Below are 19,844 nucleotides of genomic sequence, written 5' to 3'. Positions count from 1 at the left end.
TGTGGGCACCATATATACCATTATTATTGAGTAAAAGGAGACTGGTGCAGCAACTCCCATATTATCTTAATTTTTAAATTAATTAGCCCATCTCAGCCATCAGTGATATGGTTAAGGAGTCATGCTTAGATTCCCCAGATGTCAGGGGAGCAGGCTGGCTCTGGTTTTCAGTAATCCCCAGGAATTCCAAGTATGTCCATCAAATTCCTTCCTTTAGGGAAGGAAACCATGGCTGCAGGTCCTGCAGTGACAGCCGCTGCCCTGGCTTCTGTCAGCTCTGACACATCTCTCATTGCAGAAGTCATCCTCAGTTTCACACTCGAAATCCTCTCTAGATGTCTGCCCTTCATCCCCACAGTGAAACGCTAGCTGGTATTTGAAATAATCTCATCACCCTCAAAAATAACTTCTGACCATCTGACTTGAAGCAGAACTTTTCCATAGGTTTGGTAGGATTTCCATTTCTATCTAAGATGAAATGCAGCATTTCCCCAAGCTTTGGGCCACACCCAAAATGGGGAGCAGAGCCCTTTTAGAACCTGGATGTCACTGCCTAAACCAGACGGAGCAGAACCAAATCACTGTTTTTATCTCAGTCGTTGTATTAGACCCTCTTACTATTTCCCCACCTTTGCTCTACTGCATACCAAGCTGTCCAAGTTGTTGTCCAGGATTCAGAGTGGGAGGGGGAATTTTTGTACAACAGAAAGGCTGAAGAATGCAAATCCTACAATTTAAATATCAAGCTCCCTTATTGCACCATTTAAATAGGATCCAATTTTAAAGCATTTGATTTACGGTCAGCTTTTTTTTTAAGGATTTTTTTTTTGCATATACTTTGGGTTGTTTTTCAGGAGTGGAAATGGATTTTCCCACAATCACTGCAGGCAAACACACCCTTGTGATGCCCCCAGCTGATGTCAGGGGTGTAGTCCATGGCAAAGTGAAGCTAACTGACCCACTCCAGAACAAACCAGAAACCTTGACCTCAAAATCACAGCCATTTAATCAATTAAAATTTAAACATCCAAACCCTCAGAGTGTTTCCTTCTCCTTAAGCATTTTTTGATGTGGGCCTGGATGACAGGAGAGTAAATAAAGAATACAACAACAAAATCACCACACCTACTAATGATGTAACTTCCCCCATGGATGTCCTCACTCCTGGTGGGTGAAATGGAGCTGAGGATGGATTGTGGGAGTGCCTGGGGCCTACACCACAGCAACTGAGTGTAACCTCTCCCTATCTTTGTGAGTCTCACTCCCAATCACCAAAGAATAATAACTCACACCCCCTCTTTCCTTTATTGCCTTTGTGGCTCCACTTTTATGAAGTTAACCACATTCACTCTTTGCTGTGTGCCAATATCTCTAATTTTCCACTGGCTTTTTAACTGTTCCTTCAATATATGTTTTAATACTACTTTTATTAAATATACTACTTGTCATACTACTTATAAATAAATTCGCCTAAAGTCATTGAATAAGTTGGAAGGATAATAGAGATCTAGATTTAAAGACATCTTTTCCTTCATTCTAGAAACAGCCCAGAAGGTACCTTTTAGAACATGAGATCTTTAAGCAAGAAATTGCAGTGGCTTTCAGGGAGGCAGGGGTAGAGGTGTGTTTATACAAAGAGAAGGGTCATAAGACAGTGAGGGATAGAAGGATTGTTTTAGGACTGGTTTTCTTAACACTTCTGATTCTCGATATAAACATTTTTGGTCTCAGGATTGAAGAAAAAGGCAGCTGTTGCCAGGACAGTGGTCTGGTCCTCCATGGGATTGGGATTGGGATAGTGGAGCTTTCAACTTTAAAAAAAAATCATTTTCCTTCCAAACCAGTTCCATGGAAGTTTCCACATATATTATTGGGAAGATCAGTCCCAGACACCCAGAAGTCACAACTCAGAGGAGATGGCTGGAATGCTAAACAAAGTTTGAAAAAATGGTGGATGGAGAATTGGCTTTCCCTCACACCACAGCAGCCAGGAGTAAAGAGAAGACTCCCTTTAATTTAACCCTTTGCCATCCCTGAAAAGGACAAAGCGCCTTAGGTGCTAGATACTCTTCACACCCCAGAAACTCTACTGGCCTGGCTTTAGTCACTGTTTCAAAACAGAAAATAATAAAAGGCAGACATTATGTGGGGCAGGCATGTCACAAAGGGGACATAAATATACCAGAACACCCGATGCTGACCTTCCCAGAAGGAACCGATGAGCCTATGAGATGAACCAACAAACAGCCTTCACACAGACTTACTTTCTTAATAAGCAGAAAGCAAATTGAGGATACAGGTTTTCCTTCTTGTGGCTCCTGAATTCCTGCTGTGTGATTTCGTCTAATCCCTGCTCTACAGTCATCAGCTGACGAGGCCTCCTAATCTTAACACCTACCTACTCATGAAGCTATAGAATCCAATGACTCTACCTTAATCACCAAACAGCCAACTCCACAGTCTTTCAGGAACCAAAGCACCAAGTAAGAGTCCAATGAATACCAACAAAAAACTTCCCAATGAAGTCATCTCCAGACAGAAATCAAAAGAGAGGAGCTCTGCTTGGTAGTGGGGGTGAGAGAGACAGAAGCAATATGACATGGTGGAATGTGAATTTGTTGATTTCTAATGTATCCTTGATGCATAATCCCCTCTAATTCCCTTAGGCTACTGCCCCACACTCCTTTCCTAGTCCCTGGGGCAGCACCCTGGCCAGGAAGCAGGCACTCTGTGGGCCTCCCCAGCACTCTCCATGACCCCCCCCATCTCCCACCACGCTCCTCCCCCACCTCTACCTCAATGGTATACTGCTCAAAGATGCGCAGCTGCAGGAAGATGTCCAGCTTGATCTTCCTCTCATGGAATAGCTCCTCCATCTGCACCTGGGCGTCATCCAGCTGCTGCAGGACCGACTCAATGTGGCTGATGGAGCTACTGTGGGGCGTCTTGTTGTTAGACACAGCCGAGTCCCTGTGGCAGAGTGGGAGAAAAGAGGGGAGGGGCCTGGCCATGTTAAAAGTGATACAGGAGCAGGAGGCCTTCCTCATCTGAGCAAGGCGGATGTGAATCAGTTGAGTCATTCAATTGAGAGACGTTTATCAAACTCCTACTGTGAGCCTGGTACTATCTGCTCAGTAGGTGAACCAAAGACACATGCATCCTCTTTGGGGTTCACAGCACGATAGCTCCGAGACTAGCTGCTCTCCTGTTCCTCAGATAGGATTGCGAAGGGGTCAAATGAAACAACGTATGGGAAAGGGCTCTACAAAGCATAAACTATTAGAGAAATGGAATGGTTCCATACACATATGTAGTCTAACATGTATAATTTTAATACACACGCATACACATGCATAAGACTAGACACATTAATCACAATGCGTAAGACTAGACAAATTAAAGGCGTAAAAAAAAAAAAACGCTTCCTAGTTCTACCTCACAGGATTGTTGTTAAAATGAGATCATGGCTGCCAAAATTATTCATCCACTTTATAATGCTATGCCAAAGTTATGGGCTGGTGTTATTACACAGGCTTCAAACCGTAGTTAAGACAGCATGGGATCTGGAGGCTGCAAGCCTTGATTAAGTCCCCGTTCTGACATACTGGGCTGGTGTCCTTGGGAAATCGCCTCCCTGAGCCCCAGTTGCCTCCTGTAAAATGGACTTAACAATCCCTGCCCTGCTTACTTCATGTTTGGCTGTTAAATAAGATGGTGCGTGTGAACGTGCTCCATGACCAGGAACGTACTGTAGGAATGACTGTCAATCCTAAAAGGACACGAGTGAAGTGTCAAGTGCCGACTGGGGCCCAGACCCCTTCAGGGAGAGTAGAAGGTAGGACAGAAGAGGCTGGGACAACAACAAGGTTTCAAAGAGGATGAGTTCTGATTTGGGCATTAGAAGAAAAGCATGAACCCAGCCAAGCAGATGGGAGGGGTGCGCTTTCTGAGCAGGGGGTTCATACAAAAGTAGCAGGGGGAGGTGACACGTTGTAGAGGGGAACCAAGAGTTAAACATATTGACCTGCTCAGAGAAGTGAGGGGGTGGTGAGACCTCCAAAGAGATCATCATAACAGGAAAACCGTGGAGGCTAAGAAGTTTAGATTTTATAGGGCCTCGAGTAAGCTAGAGCCTAAAACTTGAAATAAATGGGCACATTCATTATCTTGTGATGTCTTGGTTTCTCATAGAATTTAAGAGGTCAGAGGACAAGGGGAAAATCATTAGTTTTGAATCCTTTTTCAGAAAGCAAGCTTTCTGAAAATCAGTCCTTTTAGCCTGTGTTTGTCTCAGAAGCAACAGTATCTGAGCTCACACTATCCACATCTGAAGGGAGCGTAAGGCCAGGTTGTCAAGAGCCTCTCCTATCATCCAGAGAGATCCCATTTCCTACCTTCTCCCCTCGGCCTATTTGGGTATGAAACCCCATTGCATGGACACCCTCAATCATGAAAAGAACACAAGACATATACTCAACACTATGCATTATGCATTTGCTGAGGCCTTTGCTGCTGGGAGGATATTGTTCTTTTTGATTGCTCCTCTCAGTCTTTCTCCATCGCACAGCTTCCAGAAGGAAGAGAACAATTTCCGATCGTTTTGTACACGCACCTATGTCAGTGTCACCCTCCCTAGGAATCATAGAGATGATGCAAAAACCACTGAGGTACTTCAGTGATGAGTGCCCGGAGAGTTGTGGAGACCTAGAGAAGATGTGTGCTCTGGTGTGTGTGAGGCATCCTGCCAGTGTCCACTAGGCACCATTTACTTTTTTTCCTGTTTGGCTGCTCTTGATATCAGAGAGGAGAGCCTGAGCTAGAGTCAGGCAAGTGGGGGAACAAATGGTCAGCAGTGGTTCTTGGTCACATGCCTATGGCCCTCTGTGAAATCCATGGCACTTAAACGTGCAGAACAGGCATCAGGCACATCATTGCCTTCACCATCCCTGAGCAGCCATCAGCCCTTAGGCACTGTGCAAGGTTGGCTGTCGGTAAGAGTGAGTGGCATTTCCATAGACCCAGCCAAGCTTGTGACAGTATTGGAGAGAAAACACAAAGCCATCACAAAATTCTAGAGCTGACAGAGCTCCTAGAGTGAACCCTTTAATTACACAGATGAAGCAGCTGAGGCCCAGAGAGGTTAAGTGACTTCCTACTATTTGGAATTTTCTTCAGAAGCAAATAACAGTGGCGTTTCCCAGGTAGGCAGACAAAACTGTCACGCATTATATATTCATGAAGATGAATTGGGGGAAGAAGGGAAAGAGGCTGTCTTGTTAGTATGCAACAGGAGGACTCAGAACATCTCATGTGCATGTTTGGAATAGAAATGATTAATTTCCAACAGAAACACATGCCAGGGCTGTCTAAAGGTAAGTTCTCATTGTTAATTTAATTGGACAACTGGTGTGGGGGAAAAAGCCCTCTCAACTGAAGTAATTCCCTCAGGCCCCAGGGTTGGCCTGGGACTTGTTGATGAAATTATTTCTGTCCGGAGCTGGCAGAGGTCCCAGCACTCAGTGATTTTGGGATAGGAACAAGTCCCTGTGGGCAGACATCATTAGCACCATCAAATCCTATTTATACAGCACCTGGGCACAGGGCTGGTTGCTGAGGGCTTGCTCAAGGCCTTGTGACACTTTATCTGAGGAGCCAATGCCCTTGACAGGGACAGGAAACTAGATATTGATGCCAATAGACAGGAGGCAATGGTGTGGATGATTCTAAATGAATATAAGGTTTTAGACAGGATTTTCCTTCTCAGTTATGTTTGTTTAGGTTCAAACAGAAGGAGTCTTATTTTCTCGGCAGCAAGGAATGGTAGAAAGGTCATAAGTGGGTAATAGGGGAGAATGGGACAATATCAACACACTCCCTACATTCTCATGGGGACAAAGCCAATCATTTTGGTTGCCGACTGGGGCACTAGAGTTCAGAGTTCAGCCTGAGATCAGATACCGAATACAGTCATGGGCTGCATAATGACGTTCTGGTCAACGACAGACTGCACATACGACAGTGGTCCCATAAGATTCGTACCATATAGCCCAGGTGTGTAGCAGGCTATACTATCTAGGTTTGTGTAAGTACACTCTATGATGTTTGCACAATGACAAAAACGCCTAAGGACACATTTCTCAGAACATATCCCCGTCATTAAGTGACGCGTGACTGTAACACTATATTCCATAATGGCTATTTCTCCATGTGACCAAATATGCCATAATTCTTAATGAAAATGTTATTTATCTTCTGTTGAACATTTAATTTTTGTTGTATTTATGTTACTTATTGATTGCTGAATAACATCACAAATGATAAAAAATGCTTTGGAACATTAGAGCTTTTCCATTTACTATTTCATTCTAAACTTAAGTTGAACATGATGCAGGCGTTTTTATATCCGACAGATGGAGAAACTGAAGCTCACACAAGACCACAAAGCTGGCTGTCGCTGAGCCAAGACTGGGACATGACTTATCTCGTGTCTAGTCCAAGGCATTTCCCACTGGAAAGCACTGCCCATGCTGACCTGGCCTCGCTGGGCTCCCCCAGGGAGGGAGGCGCTGACCTGAGCTGCTGAATAAGGTCTTCGCCTTCCTTGATAACGTTGAGCGTTGCATCCAGAGTGGCGGTCTGCTGCTGCTGGAACTGCTTGATCAGTTCCTGGACCGCATCCACTGAGTCTGCACAGACATCCTCCAGCATCTCCTTCTGAAGGTCTTCCATCCATGTCCACAACTGTGGGAGAGAGGGCAGAGACTCCACTCAGGGCAGATGGGAGAAGCTAGGGTTGAGGCAAGGGCAAGAGAGTCAGACTGGGGTCACCCAACCTACCTTCAACCAGTCAGTGCAATGTCAGACTGTCCTTCTCATCAGCACATCTATGGGTCAGTTTGTGTTCCCATATTTATATTCATTACCCATCTCTGCTAAGTTTACTCCATCAGTATTAACATTCCCTACGGATGGGAACCACCCTTGGCTTAACTTCCCTGTGGTTCAGGGAAACTTGTGGTCTTAGAGCAGGGAGATCATTTATCTTGGGGGACTGGGAAAAACAGGAGACTGGTGATGGACAAATATTTCATCTTTCAGAAAGGAGGGCTTTGCACACTTCTTCCAGGCAGCTAGACGTCGATTCCTAGAGATGCATCGTGATTTTGCAAATATGCAAAAAAGAATGTGATGCTCAATAAGAACAAGATTAATTAAGAAAATATGTGCTATGTTAAATTATTTTGTTCTTTTAAGGATTCCTGGGTTGTTAGAAACTTGAATGCTAAAGATGTAGCTTATCTTAATTTCAATATAAGTATGAGATATTTCCCCCATGACATTCAAGATGATGAAATGCAGTCAGGATGATATTACTGGCCAGCCAACTTAAAAGAGCTAAGTATAGTGTTTTGAACAGTATAGTGTTTTGAAGTATAGTGTTTTGAAGCCCTGGAAATGAAGAGTTGAACTGAATTACTGGAAACTCGTTTATTGATAGCTCTTCCTCATACCGAAAATACGTCTCCATTGGCCTGCCATCATATTTCATTTCTGACTATCCTTATTGAGCATTTTTGTAAATGATGGAGGGAAAGATGAGTCTGATATTTGCTTAGAAATCAGGAATCTTCACCTAGCTGGCAGAAAAGAAAAGCTCAGGGTTCTATCAGGAAAAAAGCCAGTAGAGAACGAAAATTGATAGAGTCAGAAGATATGGATTTTGGTCCCTGTTTTTCCCATAATTCATGGTACTTTTGAGCAAATCACTACACCCTTTGATCTCCACGACTTCATGTGTGAGTAGGTTGGAGAAAACATAAAATAAAATGGTTAGTTACCTTCTGGTTCTAACATTCTTTAAGTCTTTCATGTTAAAAACATAGAGAAATATCCACCTCAAGAATATCATTTCATGTAGTTGGTTCTCAGTATGGTAAATCATGATATGGTCTTTACAATAAGGGACAAGAAAAGAAACAATAAAGAGAGATAAAAATAGTCTTCAGATTTCGGACAAATTATTCTTTGTTCTTTAGACAGGAGAGGCCCTAAATGTGGCAGAACAGGTTGGCTTAACAAGATTAATAAGCCCTGGAGGTAACAAATAAGGGGAGGGGGGTATAAAGAATGACTTCCTTGGACAGGTGAGAACCTCTCCAAGCCTCAGTCTCCTAATCTACAAAATAAGAATAAGAACTAAGTATATATATCACTTAGAAACAGTGCCCTGCTCACTTCAAAGATTATGAGGATTTAATGAGTTACTTACTATTAATGCTTTAAATAAACATACAGCATTATTAATAAGCTTATAGCATTGTGATGACTGTTAGACGGAATACAAATTATTATTATTCAGTGTCCCTCTCATTTAGCAGCTTGCAATCTGTTGTAATTAGTTCAGCTTTTTTCTTTACAACTAAGCTTTTTGTTATAAAAACATAAAACAAGTTTTCCAGACCATATAAGCTGGGATACATATTCCTACAAGTATGAATGTACTTATTCCAAATCAGTATTAACCCAGGAAGTTCAGGATGTTGGTTACTATAGCTTATCATCATTTCATACTTTCTGACTGTAGTTTTGCCTAGAGAGCAAAGCCTTTTTCCAAGTGTGCTAAATTCCTTAAGAGATAATGGATTCTCTGAAAAATTATTGTATAGCGAGGCAATATAGCATAGTGGCTAAGAGTTTCAAACACTAGTTCTACCACATATTAGCTATATAATCTTGGGTATGTAACCTACTCTCTCTGCACCTCAGTTTTCCTTATCAGTAAAATGGGGACAATAATAGCGCTTACCACCACAGAGTTGTAAAGATTACTAATAAGTTGATATATATGTGTGTATAAACACACAAATAAGTTACATATATGTACGCACACACATACATATGGCACTTACTACATGGCAGGCACTGTTTCTAAGTGATATATATACTTAGTGCCTGATGCATATAACAGTGCCTGGCATATACTAAATGCTAGCCATTACTATATTTAAAAGATATTTTTGATGCAAACCATCTCCAGTTCCCACTAGACGGCAGAGGGATAGTTTGAAGTACCCCTTCATTTTGGAATTGGTAAAAGATCAACACTGGATTTGGTCCTTCGATATGCTAGGCTGGGCTGGACCTCTCTTTTCCTGTTTTTGTAGCTTTGTCTTGGGATGTCTAAGGAAAACCTAGAGACTGGAAATTCTAGATATTTCTAAAAAAAAAATAGATGGAGAGACAGGTGAAAATTGTGGACACGGAGCAGGTCATCTAAATAAACTCGATGTCTCAACAGAGGACAGGTGTGGAGACCGAAGACTGATTAAGATAAGGCTGGCACTCACTGTTACAGGAATAAGAGACATAGGAGACAGGCTTACACGTATCTTGAAGATTTTATTGTATTTAAGATAATTTTGTTCTCAGTACCATGCTAAAGCTATTTTAATGGCTTCATAGCTTGGTGGTCCTTTTTTCTCTCCTCAGTACAAACTTGAACATCTCTGGTGGAGGTCTAGGGAAGAAAGTCGGCGTCATTTCTTTCTGAGGAAATCCACCTGACTCACTATACTCCCTCCTCAGGCAGCTACATTGCAGGGACAAAGACAAAAACTGCCAAACAAAAGTGAGGTGTCAGTGGCACAAACAAAAAGACTAGGGAAAACGGGCCAGCCCAGTGGCATAGCGGTTAAAGTGTGTGCACTCCGTTTCGGCAGCCCGGGTTCACAGGTTCGGATCCCAGGTGCGCACCGACACACTGCTTGTCAAGCCATGCTGTGGCGGCGTCTCATATAAAGTAGAGGAAGATGGGCATGGATGTTAGCCCAGGGCCAGGCTTCCTTGGCAAAAAGAGGAAGAAGGCATGGATGTTAGCTCAGGGCTGATCTTCCTCACAAAAAAAAAAAAAAGACTAGGGAAAGACTAGGGACATCTGAGGAGACATACTGACCTCTGAAGTCACTATCATTAGAAAAATGTGTCCTCCTCTCAAATATTCTGTGATTAGCGAACTGAAACTGATTTCTCAAATTTCTGTTCATTTATTCTACTTAACTGTAAAGAAAATCTTATCTAAGGTTGAGTTGAAACCTACTGCTAAGGAAAATCAGCTGAGAGAAACAACCAAGTACAATACTAGATGCAGTGCAGCCCAGGGTTAGCCCCTGGATAAGGAAAGGAAGTGGCCGCCTACCTTCAACAGCATAAAATGTCAAATGAAATTGCTAGTGATGGAAGTGAATTTGACACAGAGATAGGGAATGGGTTTACAGCACCAGAGACAAAGGGTGACATCTTTCTCTATTTTTCCTTCTGTAAAAACAAACGAATAAACAAACAAAAAACCCAGAGGGAAAGGAGTTCTTGAATGGAACTGACATTTACTGGAGATAATTCTTGATTCTGCCCTTTCTGGCTAGTTCTGTGACCATGGGAAAACTACTTTACTTCAATTAATTCATATTTAAAATGAAGAGTGTGTGTGTGGGGTTTCTCTAGCTTGTCTTTAAAATTCCTTCTATCTCTAATATGCTATGGTTTCTCTTCAGAAGCTTGTGAAAAAGAGGGCAATAATAGAAATGCTTCTCTAAACTGAAAAACTGCAGTCACAGCTTTGACACCAAAACATCCAAAGTCCAGAGAGTTTAGCACAAGTTTGAGGATAATTGTGATACCAACTTGATACAATTTACAACCTGGAAAGCTTGAGTAGTGAGCCACTTAAAATCCCATGAGACCACACGCACACAGTCACCTCCTGGTGGCAGCAAATTTAAATTGCAGGCTCATAATTTTGAAAAAGCACCTTGGAGGCATAAAGTGGACAAAAATAAACATTAGTGTCATTAAACTATGAGTAAGGGTCAATATTCCATTTCTTGGGCTATAATTTGTCTACTATCTGAATGTCTTGTAGGTCTCTTTCTATGTATGTGTCCAAATGATTTATCCCTGAAGAGCATGCCTAGATTGCTTTGAAAAGAATCAAAATAAGAGAGCCACTTCTATTACTAATTTACTAATTATCATGCAGCCAATGAGACTCAGTCAGAATGATCTCTCTCTTCAAGCTACCACCAGCCAATGATGCCAGAACTAAGTAAAATCATGAGTGAGTAAGGTAGCTTTGTAGCAGAACCACATGTTTTTTCCTTCTATTCTTCATTTTGGTTTCTCTCCCTAGGATAATCCTCTTTACCTTCTGCTTATCTAGAGTCTAACATGTTAGCACTGCACCTTCTCCATCAACCCACCTGCTCCCCAGAAAGAATCCCATGTTTCAGCCATTTCCAGACCCTTTCTTCTTGATCAAACACAGCTGTACCGTGACCCATTCTTTCAGAGTTCTGCTCTATGCTTGGCAATAATGATTACTTGGTCCATGCTGATACACACACTTAGAGGGCTTTCTGTGTTCTTCCTCTCAGAGCACACACGCAGTTGAGGCCAAAAATACCTATATCCAAAAGAATGGGCCTAATTTGAGAATTTCTAGAACCTTGGCAGGGGTTAAGTTAAGGGAGCCTTTCAACGCCCTACATAAGGTTAGTTTAGTAGTGAAACCAGTGAGTTCAGGAGGGGCCAGCCCACAGACCCTATCCTGCTTGCAGAGTGGGGCAGCCTGAGAAAAGGGCGACTGAAAGTAGCAGGAAGAGAAGGACAAGGGAGGGAGAAACTTGGAGGTTTGTAGAAATAATAAGGCTTATGGATGAGTGGTTAACGAAAGAGGTAGTTTTACTCCATCACCTTCTCCTGCTGGTTGGCTGCTCCATTTTTGCACAGCTCTGGCAGCCACTGTGCTGACACAATTGACAGACCAGTCCCACAGGGTGAATTGCCCCTCCCTCATTTTGAAGAGATTGTTTTTCTTTGGCATCAACTACCAGCTTTTATTTCTTAAATAAACATCGTGACAGTTTGGTAATTGAAATAGAGGATGAAGCTGTTGTGTTCTTGAGGCCATCACCCCTTGTGAAGACTGATTTAGTTTTGGTTCTACAGTGGGTGGGTAGAGGAACAGGTGTACATGTGAGTGTCTGGGGAGTGAGTGTGTGTGTGTGTGTACCTATGTGAGCAGGAAGTAGCATGGAAGAATGATTTCACAAGTTTAGAAACAAATGGAAATGGGCATTTAATTAAGCTGTCTAATAAAGAGCTGAGATTGATTATCTTGGCCACATTCCTTAGTTAATTTGACTCTCCTGTTATTACTACAAAAATATCTAAAAACGGATATTTTGAAAGCCCAGCAATTGCAGCATTTCCATGGAAACAGTAAGGAAAGAGAAGTCTGTTTGGACAATCTCTGCAGAGCAGATGACACTTGCTACAAATGCCTTTTCGCTGGACAAAGAAAGTGAAGACTTGGGTAAATGTTTCTTCCTACATCCTCCCTAACTCTCTAGACCAGCAAACAGCCAGGTGCCCTCTTGTACTTGGGCAAAAAGAAGATATTTGAAAGTTCAGCAAAATTTGTACTCATAGCTGAGGCTCTGGAAGCATAAGAAGGTCTCAAGGACATGTTTGTCACCTCTCTTTATTGTGTAGCTCTTCTAAGTAGGGATAAAAAGGACCTTTTTTTTTTTTTTTGGTAAAATAACATTTATTGCGATTGTTCCTGATTTTCAATTGAAAAATATCATTGAAGAAAACTTATAACAAAATATGCAAAGGAAAATTAAATCACCCATAATATTCTTAACTTCTTTGTATATTTCTTTCTAGTCTTTATTTTGTGTGTGATCAAAATTGTGGTCATGCTGGATATGTAGTTTTTTATGTATTACATCACAAGCCTTTTCTCATGCCATTAGTGATCTTTGACAATGTGATTTATAGTGACTGCATAATATTTCACTATATAGATGTAGTATGATTTGTTTAATGAATCACCCAGCGTGAAATATGTAGATGGTTTCTAATTATTCAAGATTATGAATAAAACTGCAATGAAATGGTTAGAAGATTTTAACCCTCCAGACTCCTATGGTTGCCAAGAATCCACAAAGCAGGGCCAATAGGATTAAGCAGACCCTTCAATCTGCAGAAGAAATTAGCCTGGGATATCTTTTTCATATCTTCCTTCTGTTTCTTCTATGATCCTAATTAGAGTAAATCTTTTGATGTAGGAAGTAGGCAAAAGTAAAATTATGAACTTCAACCTGGGGAGTCACAGGAAGTCCAGGTTAAATAATTTATGAAGATGTATATTTAGTCCTTCTCAGAAATCTCCTATAAAGGGGGCTTCAATTCCTTCAAAATTACATCCTGCAATGACATTCTGTTACACATTGGCACTAATGCAAAAAACTCAGCAAATGATTGTAGGTAGGTAGGAAGAAAGAAAGAAAAAGGAGGAAAGAAAGAAAGAACAAGGCAGTCATAACTAGGCAGGAAGGATCTATGGCAATATTTATCAGCAACCCCAATACCACTCAAGGCCACTTTAGCAAAACTGAGCAAAATATCCTCCTTTCATTCACTCTATTTACTGTAAGAGGGAAAAACGACCATACCACCTCAAAATTCCCTAACAGACTTGGAGACTAGTAGACCTGGCTACTAATCTTGCGTTGAGTAAAAAGCCAGAAGTTTGCCTACAGAGTCAAGAGGAAAGAGTCAAGAGTTAATAGACCCAGGATTAAATAGGACCCACACTTAGCAAGGTTTGAGACGTGGTGCACCTTGAGAGGTATTAAATAGAATATGGAAAGATCAAACCACAGGAGTTCCTTCTTCATTAGACCATCCAAGGATGCTCACTTCTGCCTAACTAATAATCCAGTTCAACCTGCTATGCAATTCCTAGAGGAAAGCTCCCACAGGCAATTCAGATTCCCCACCCCGCCTGTCTTTATTTATATTGTCTGTAGAGTTCAAGTCAGAGAACTGGAGTAGGTGAAAGATGTGATTGAATGGGCTTTTCCCTCTTTTTTCCCTCTTTTCTTTTTTTAGGAGAAATGACTAGCTTTCCCTGGTCAAGTAAACCCATTCAATATTTATTCAGCATCTCTATGTATCAGACACAGTGTAGAAATATACATATGTATATCTATATGTATATGTACATATATCTATATGTACACAGCTAGACCCACACGTGTATTCTATATATGAGCATTTCCAATTTAATGAGGAAGAGGGCCGGCCCTGTGGCTTGGCGGTTAAGTGCTCGTGCTCCGCTGCTGGCGGCCCGGGTTCGGATCCTGGGTGCGCACATGCGCACCGCTTCTCAGGCCATGCTGAGGCCGCGTCCCACATACAGCAACTAGAAGGATGTGCAACTATGACATACAACTATCTACTGGGGCTTTGGGGGAAAAAATAAATAAATAAAATTAAAAACAATTTAATGAGGAAGAGCCCATCAGCTTAGTGTGATCCCGGCACCACGGATGGAGGGATGCACATGGTGCTCTAGTCCAGTCTGGGTGGGAAGTTGGAAGCCCCAGGGAAGAATTTCAAAGAAAAATGATGCCTGAGTTGAGTCCTCAAGTTCCTTATTAAGCCTACTGTAGAGATGCTCTAGGGATAAACTTGGCAGGGAATTTTCTACTAGGAAAAAAAATAGGTGTTAGTACTCTACTACTCAATTTTGTAATCATCATTATCATAATTATCACCAAGTAACAGAGATTAAGTAATTTTCCCAAAGGCACACAGCATGCCCAATAAAGATCTAGATCTGGAAATCAGACCTCCCTGGCATCTAAGATCTTGCTTTACTTAATGTGTGTGTGTGTGTGTGTAATGCACATATGTGTGTGTGCATGTGTGCACATATACATGTGCATATGTACATAATGCATAGGTGTGTACAAACATACACACGTCTTATTCTCTCCTCCGCCTAAAGGGGGCCTCACACAGACTAGTTTGGGAGTGGGAAGGTGACTGAGAGGGAACATGCAGATAGAAAGCCCTGCTGGATGACCCCTAGAATAGCTCCTCCATGACAGCCACTCAAAATGATGCTTTTCTTTCCATCCTGAAAAAAGAGTCAGAATCTGAGATTTGTAGATCTCTTGAATAGAAAGATCCTCACAATCACACACCACTTTGCCTCCAGACAGGACTGCTCCTAATTTCTCTCATATTCTGAGATCCAAGACATAAGACTATGCTACTTCCTGACAGCCTCCTGTTCGAATAAATTCCCTGGTGGAGAAATCTCCCAGTCTCTATTTCCTGGACTTATATGAAAGTCTGTGCGGCAAAGGAGAAAAAGTATGGGCTTTGGAGTCAGAAAGATTTGGGATCAATTCCTACATTTACCACATTCTAGCTACCTCTGGGCAAATTATTAATTTCTCTGATCTGTAAAATTGGAATAAAAAATGACATTTCTCTTGGCTATTGATTAGACAGATAGATAGATAGTCTAGCATATAGTAGATACTAAATACATCATAGTTCCCTTTCTCTTTCTTCACCTGCCCCAGTATCATGCTGGGCTCTCTTTAGGACTATTTCACACAAATGTGATTTTACAAAAGCTATCTCAGTGGAAAGCAAGTCTCAGGTTCAGATAGGACCAAGCTTAGCAAGGTTGAGAGAAATCTGGGAAAACCATGGTTAATAATGACTATTCCCATCTCCCACACCCCCAACCCTGGCAACACTTTACATTTCTCAGCTAAGATCTGCCCTGCCCAGCAAGTCCTTGTTTTGGGGGTTTGACAATGTAAAGAGGAAAAAGAAGAGTGAGGAGAAGGAAGAAGAGCAAGGGAGAGGAGGAGACTCAAAAGGAAAAAAGGAAGACCCCACAGAGAGTGGGGTGGCAGTAAGAGCCCCATGGCAGTATTTAGGAAGATAGGTAACATCCCTGCTGTGCTACTGAGAAGCTCTGTAATCTTAGACAGAGATCTTTTCCTGAGCCTTAGTTTTCCCATTTGAAAATATGTTTAATAAAATCTATATCATAAGATTATCATGAGGATTACATGAGATGATATGTGTCTGGCTAGTAGTAGGTACCCAAATTAAAAAACAATACTACCTAATATACATTAAGTGCTTACATTGAACCAAATCTTAGGCTAAGAAAACCACCTGTACTACTCCATGCTTAATTACTATTATTATTAATTATTATTATTATCAACATCAAATAAAGAAGAAGAGAAGAAAAAGAAAGGAATCTTGGACTCACATGAAAACCATAAGAGGCATTAGAGCCACTGAGTCCTACTGCATAATTTTATAGATGAGGGAAGCCCGGGCCAGCGACATAGTGATCTGCACAAGTTCGCGTGGTTCTGAGGCAGCAGCATCTGGACTAGAATCCCAGCCTTCTAGCTCCATGTACAGAAGGTGGGAGATGTGGCTGGGCAGGGTTCCCGGAAGCCATGGTCACCCTTTCAGGAGCGGCACCTCCATGGAAACTGACCTCGTCCACCACCTCCCTGGGCAGCCAGCACCCCCACAGCCCTCACAAGGCTCATGACGCCTGTTCATTCACACTCCATTCTATCACCCACAGGCTCATAATTAGAAGAGAATACACATGCCTTGGGTTTCTGAGACCATTATTAAGAATCGGGTGAGCCACAAGCAAGCAGACAACCAGGCAGGAAAACCTGGATTAAAGCTAATCCCCTTGCTTTACAGACACTCATCAGAGAGTGGTTATGGGTCCCACGGAGAGGAAGCAGAGGCAGCCTCAGGGAGCTGGCTCCCCAGCCCTTCATCTGCCTGGGGAATCTCAGTTTAGAAAACATTATCTTTTCATGTTTGTCTCTGACAGGCACTGCAATGATTTGCATTCGTTCTCACAAAGTGTCAGAAAAGCCTGTGAAGTCGTAACAACCAGGCTTCTTAATGCATTTTAAATATCAAAAATCAACTTAATTAAGTGGGGTTAATTTTTCTTTTCTGAGCAGCAATCAAACTTTAATTAATACTCCATTAAAATGAATGCCTGGGGAAACACAAGCATGCATACACCTAATGAGTCCATCTGCCAAGGGTGGTATAACAGAAGATGCTAAGTGTGCCTCCTCACTGGCCACTTACTCCATCTCAGAGAGCCCACATTCATCAGAAATGAAAAGCTATCACAGGTTTGCAACCCTCCTCCTCTCTACGGGCCCCTCTGCCCTGCCAACAACCGAACGTAATCCATCCTCCCCTCTCCTGTCTCCACTTTGTGAGTGATTCAGGGCCAGATTTAAGCCCAGTTGGCCTCCTCCAGTGTGGAGGGCACCTCAGTCTCCCTTCCTTCACTGGCCACCAGTCAACAAGCAGGCAAGGTGAGGACCAATTCACTATAATATCCCCCTGTGGCTGACCTCATTAAAAAGATTTAATCTCTTTTTAAAAAAAATAAAATAAAAATATAAAACACATTTGCAAAGTCTGTATGTTCCTGGCTGGTAGCAAAGATGATGAAAGTTCTGCAGGACTCGCATTTCTGACAGGATTGGGTATGGGATGGAAGGGAGTCTCTGTTGTTTTCTATTTCCTCCTGCAGCGACTTTCTATTCCAGGGATTCCCAAACTTCCCCGGCCGCAGACTGCATGCTCTGGCTGACTGCGCAGAACTACCAGCCTCTGCTGCCCCCTCCTCACCAGGGATGAGGAGGAAATTTTGCCCCATTTTGGTTGAGGCCAAAATACAGGTGATCAGGAGCAAACTGTTAATATCATCACCGTTAGGCTAGTAACCCCAAGACCCCCAGGATCCTGGGCATACCTTGCAGGCCATTTTACCAAGAAACCGACCTGACCCTGGCCAGAACCAGCCAATGTCCTGTCTCCACTATCTCCCCTTACCTCTTTGGTGTGTGTGTGGAAGGAGACAGACATGTCCAGGAGAAGCTTCCGCTGCTCCACCCTGCGCACAAAGTCTTGGATGCGCACCTCCAGGTGTCGAGCTGCCTTGTAGATCTCCTCGGGGTCACATTCCCCCGTCTGAGCCAGCTGCTCTGCTGCTTCTAGGAGCTTGTCCGCGTTGGTGTATGTGTTCTGCCAGCAACAACAGTGAGGGAAAGTCAACCTGCAGTCCCCGAGCGAGCTTCGCGCCTTCCCCCAGCCCACCCGGGGCTGCCCAGAGCGGGAGCGCAGGGGCGTGGGCGCTGAGCCGACAGCTCCCTGATCTGGCACGGAGGAGCGGAGCGCCGAGCTCATCCGCCGCCTCTCAGCAAGCTAGCAGCCTGCCTGGCAGCTCAGCACTAGCGGGCACGAGCTAGGTGCCTCCTCCATCTCTGGCATTTCTCAGAGGTGGGGCGTCCCTGGAAAGAGGCGAGGAGACAAGAGAGGATGCTCAGTCCCCAACCGCTCCCTGACCCCCACCCCTACGAAGATCCATCATTGCCCCCACATCTCAGGCAGTTAACTGCCAGAGTCGGAAATACCTCATCCACCAAGATCGTCTGGGTTTCTATGTGAGAACGCCAGGAAACAATAACTGGGAGACTTGCTCAACTTTTCCCCCAAGTTCCTTGTAACTACTGGTGTTTATCTTTTGGAACAGAGCTATCTCTTTGGAGGGGAAGGGGTCAGTAACTCAGGGAGCTGACAGAAGGAGGCAGCCACAGCCAGAGTGAGGAAATGCAGGCTATTCCCTGCTCCCAGGGAAGGCTTACTGCTTGCAGGAAGGTTGAGGAGTCTGGTGATTTTGTTTATTGTAAGCTACTGCATGCACACTCACTTTCACCCACACACACTCACTCCCACACATACTCCTCTGTGTCTGTACACACCATGGTATTCTCCAGAGCATTTTAAAAGGCAACCAACGTGTAACTATTATTCATCAAGATGGGAGTCACTGCCTTTATAATAGTTATTACAGCTCTACCATGGATACAACTTTTCATCAGCAGGCTTCCCTTAAAAAAGATCTCTTGATATACCTTGATTTAGAGCTGGTGACTCAGGCGTATATTATATTTCTTAATATCCGTATAGTCGCACAATGCCCTATAGAGCAGTGAATGAGTGGTTGCTGGTGACGATGTGAATCTGGCAGCAGAAACAGTCAGGATCACAGGCAAAGTGAGTGGAGAATTGAAACGGATTAATGAGCAAGGACTGGGTGGTGCTTTACTCTGCCCACGGAGAAGTGGGCAAAAACCTCCAGTCTCCACGGAGGTTTTTGCACTCACCTGGGTGTTAAGGATTGAATTGTGTCCCCCACTAAATTCACATGTTGAAGTCCTAACCCCCCAGTACCTCAGAATGAGACTTTATTTGGAAAGAGAGTCATTCCAGATCTAATTAGTTAAGATCAAGTCATAGTAAAGTAGGGTGGGCCCCTAAAGTGTCCTTGCAAAAAGAACACCATTGAAGAGACAGACACACACCCAGGGAGAATGCTGTGTGAAGATGAAGGCAGAGACCAGGGGATGTATCTACGAGGGAAGGAATGCCAAAGATTGCCAGCAAATCACCAGAAGTTAAGAGAGAGGCATGGAACAGATTCTCCCTCATATCCCTCAGAAAGAACCAACCCTGCTGACACCTTGATCTTGGACTTCTAGCCTCCAGAACTGTGAGACAATAAATTTCTGTTGTTTAAGTCACCCAAATTGTGGTACTTTGTTACAGCAGCCCTAGCAAACTGGGGTGGAACCTTTCAGAGGCTGTTGACCCAGCCTCTTGATTGTACCGGAGGAGATGAGCAGGCCGTCAGCAAATATGTGTCATGGCTTTAAGGAACACCAAGAGAGGGCCCCATGGATCCTTAAGGAATGCTGTCTGAAAAGCAACTGCCCAAGGCAAACGCTGTCCTAAAGCAGGTGAGGTGGGGGTGGGGCTGGGTCTGAAAAGGAAGAAAAATCCTTTGGCCCCACCTGGGGAATTCACGATAAAACAGATGATCCTTGTGTGAGGAAAGAGGC

At 43.2% G+C, this 19,844-nt stretch overlaps 1 protein-coding gene across 6 annotated transcripts in view; it reads right to left on the bottom strand.

The window, feature by feature from the left end:
• Nucleotides 1–19,844, bottom strand: part of KALRN (kalirin RhoGEF kinase) — a 633,526-nt gene that overhangs the window by 294,422 nt on the left and 319,260 nt on the right. For all 6 annotated transcript variants that reach the window (XM_087439724.1, XM_087439725.1, XM_014783031.2 and 3 more), the window contains exons 11-13: nucleotides 17,776–17,967; nucleotides 6,533–6,741; nucleotides 2,796–2,970 (exon numbers count right to left, since the gene is read on the bottom strand). In XM_087439724.1, the coding sequence (XP_087295850.1) occupies nucleotides 2,796–2,970; nucleotides 6,533–6,741; nucleotides 17,776–17,967 (576 nt within the window). The remainder of the gene's footprint in view (nucleotides 1–2,795; nucleotides 2,971–6,532; nucleotides 6,742–17,775; nucleotides 17,968–19,844) is intronic.

Source organism: Ceratotherium simum, chromosome 15 (genome assembly GCF_057802395.1).
Source record: "Ceratotherium simum simum isolate JZ-2026a chromosome 15, ASM5780239v1, whole genome shotgun sequence".
Lineage (NCBI taxonomy): Eukaryota > Metazoa > Chordata > Mammalia > Perissodactyla > Rhinocerotidae > Ceratotherium > Ceratotherium simum.
This window is presented reverse-complemented; position numbering and strand designations above follow the sequence as displayed.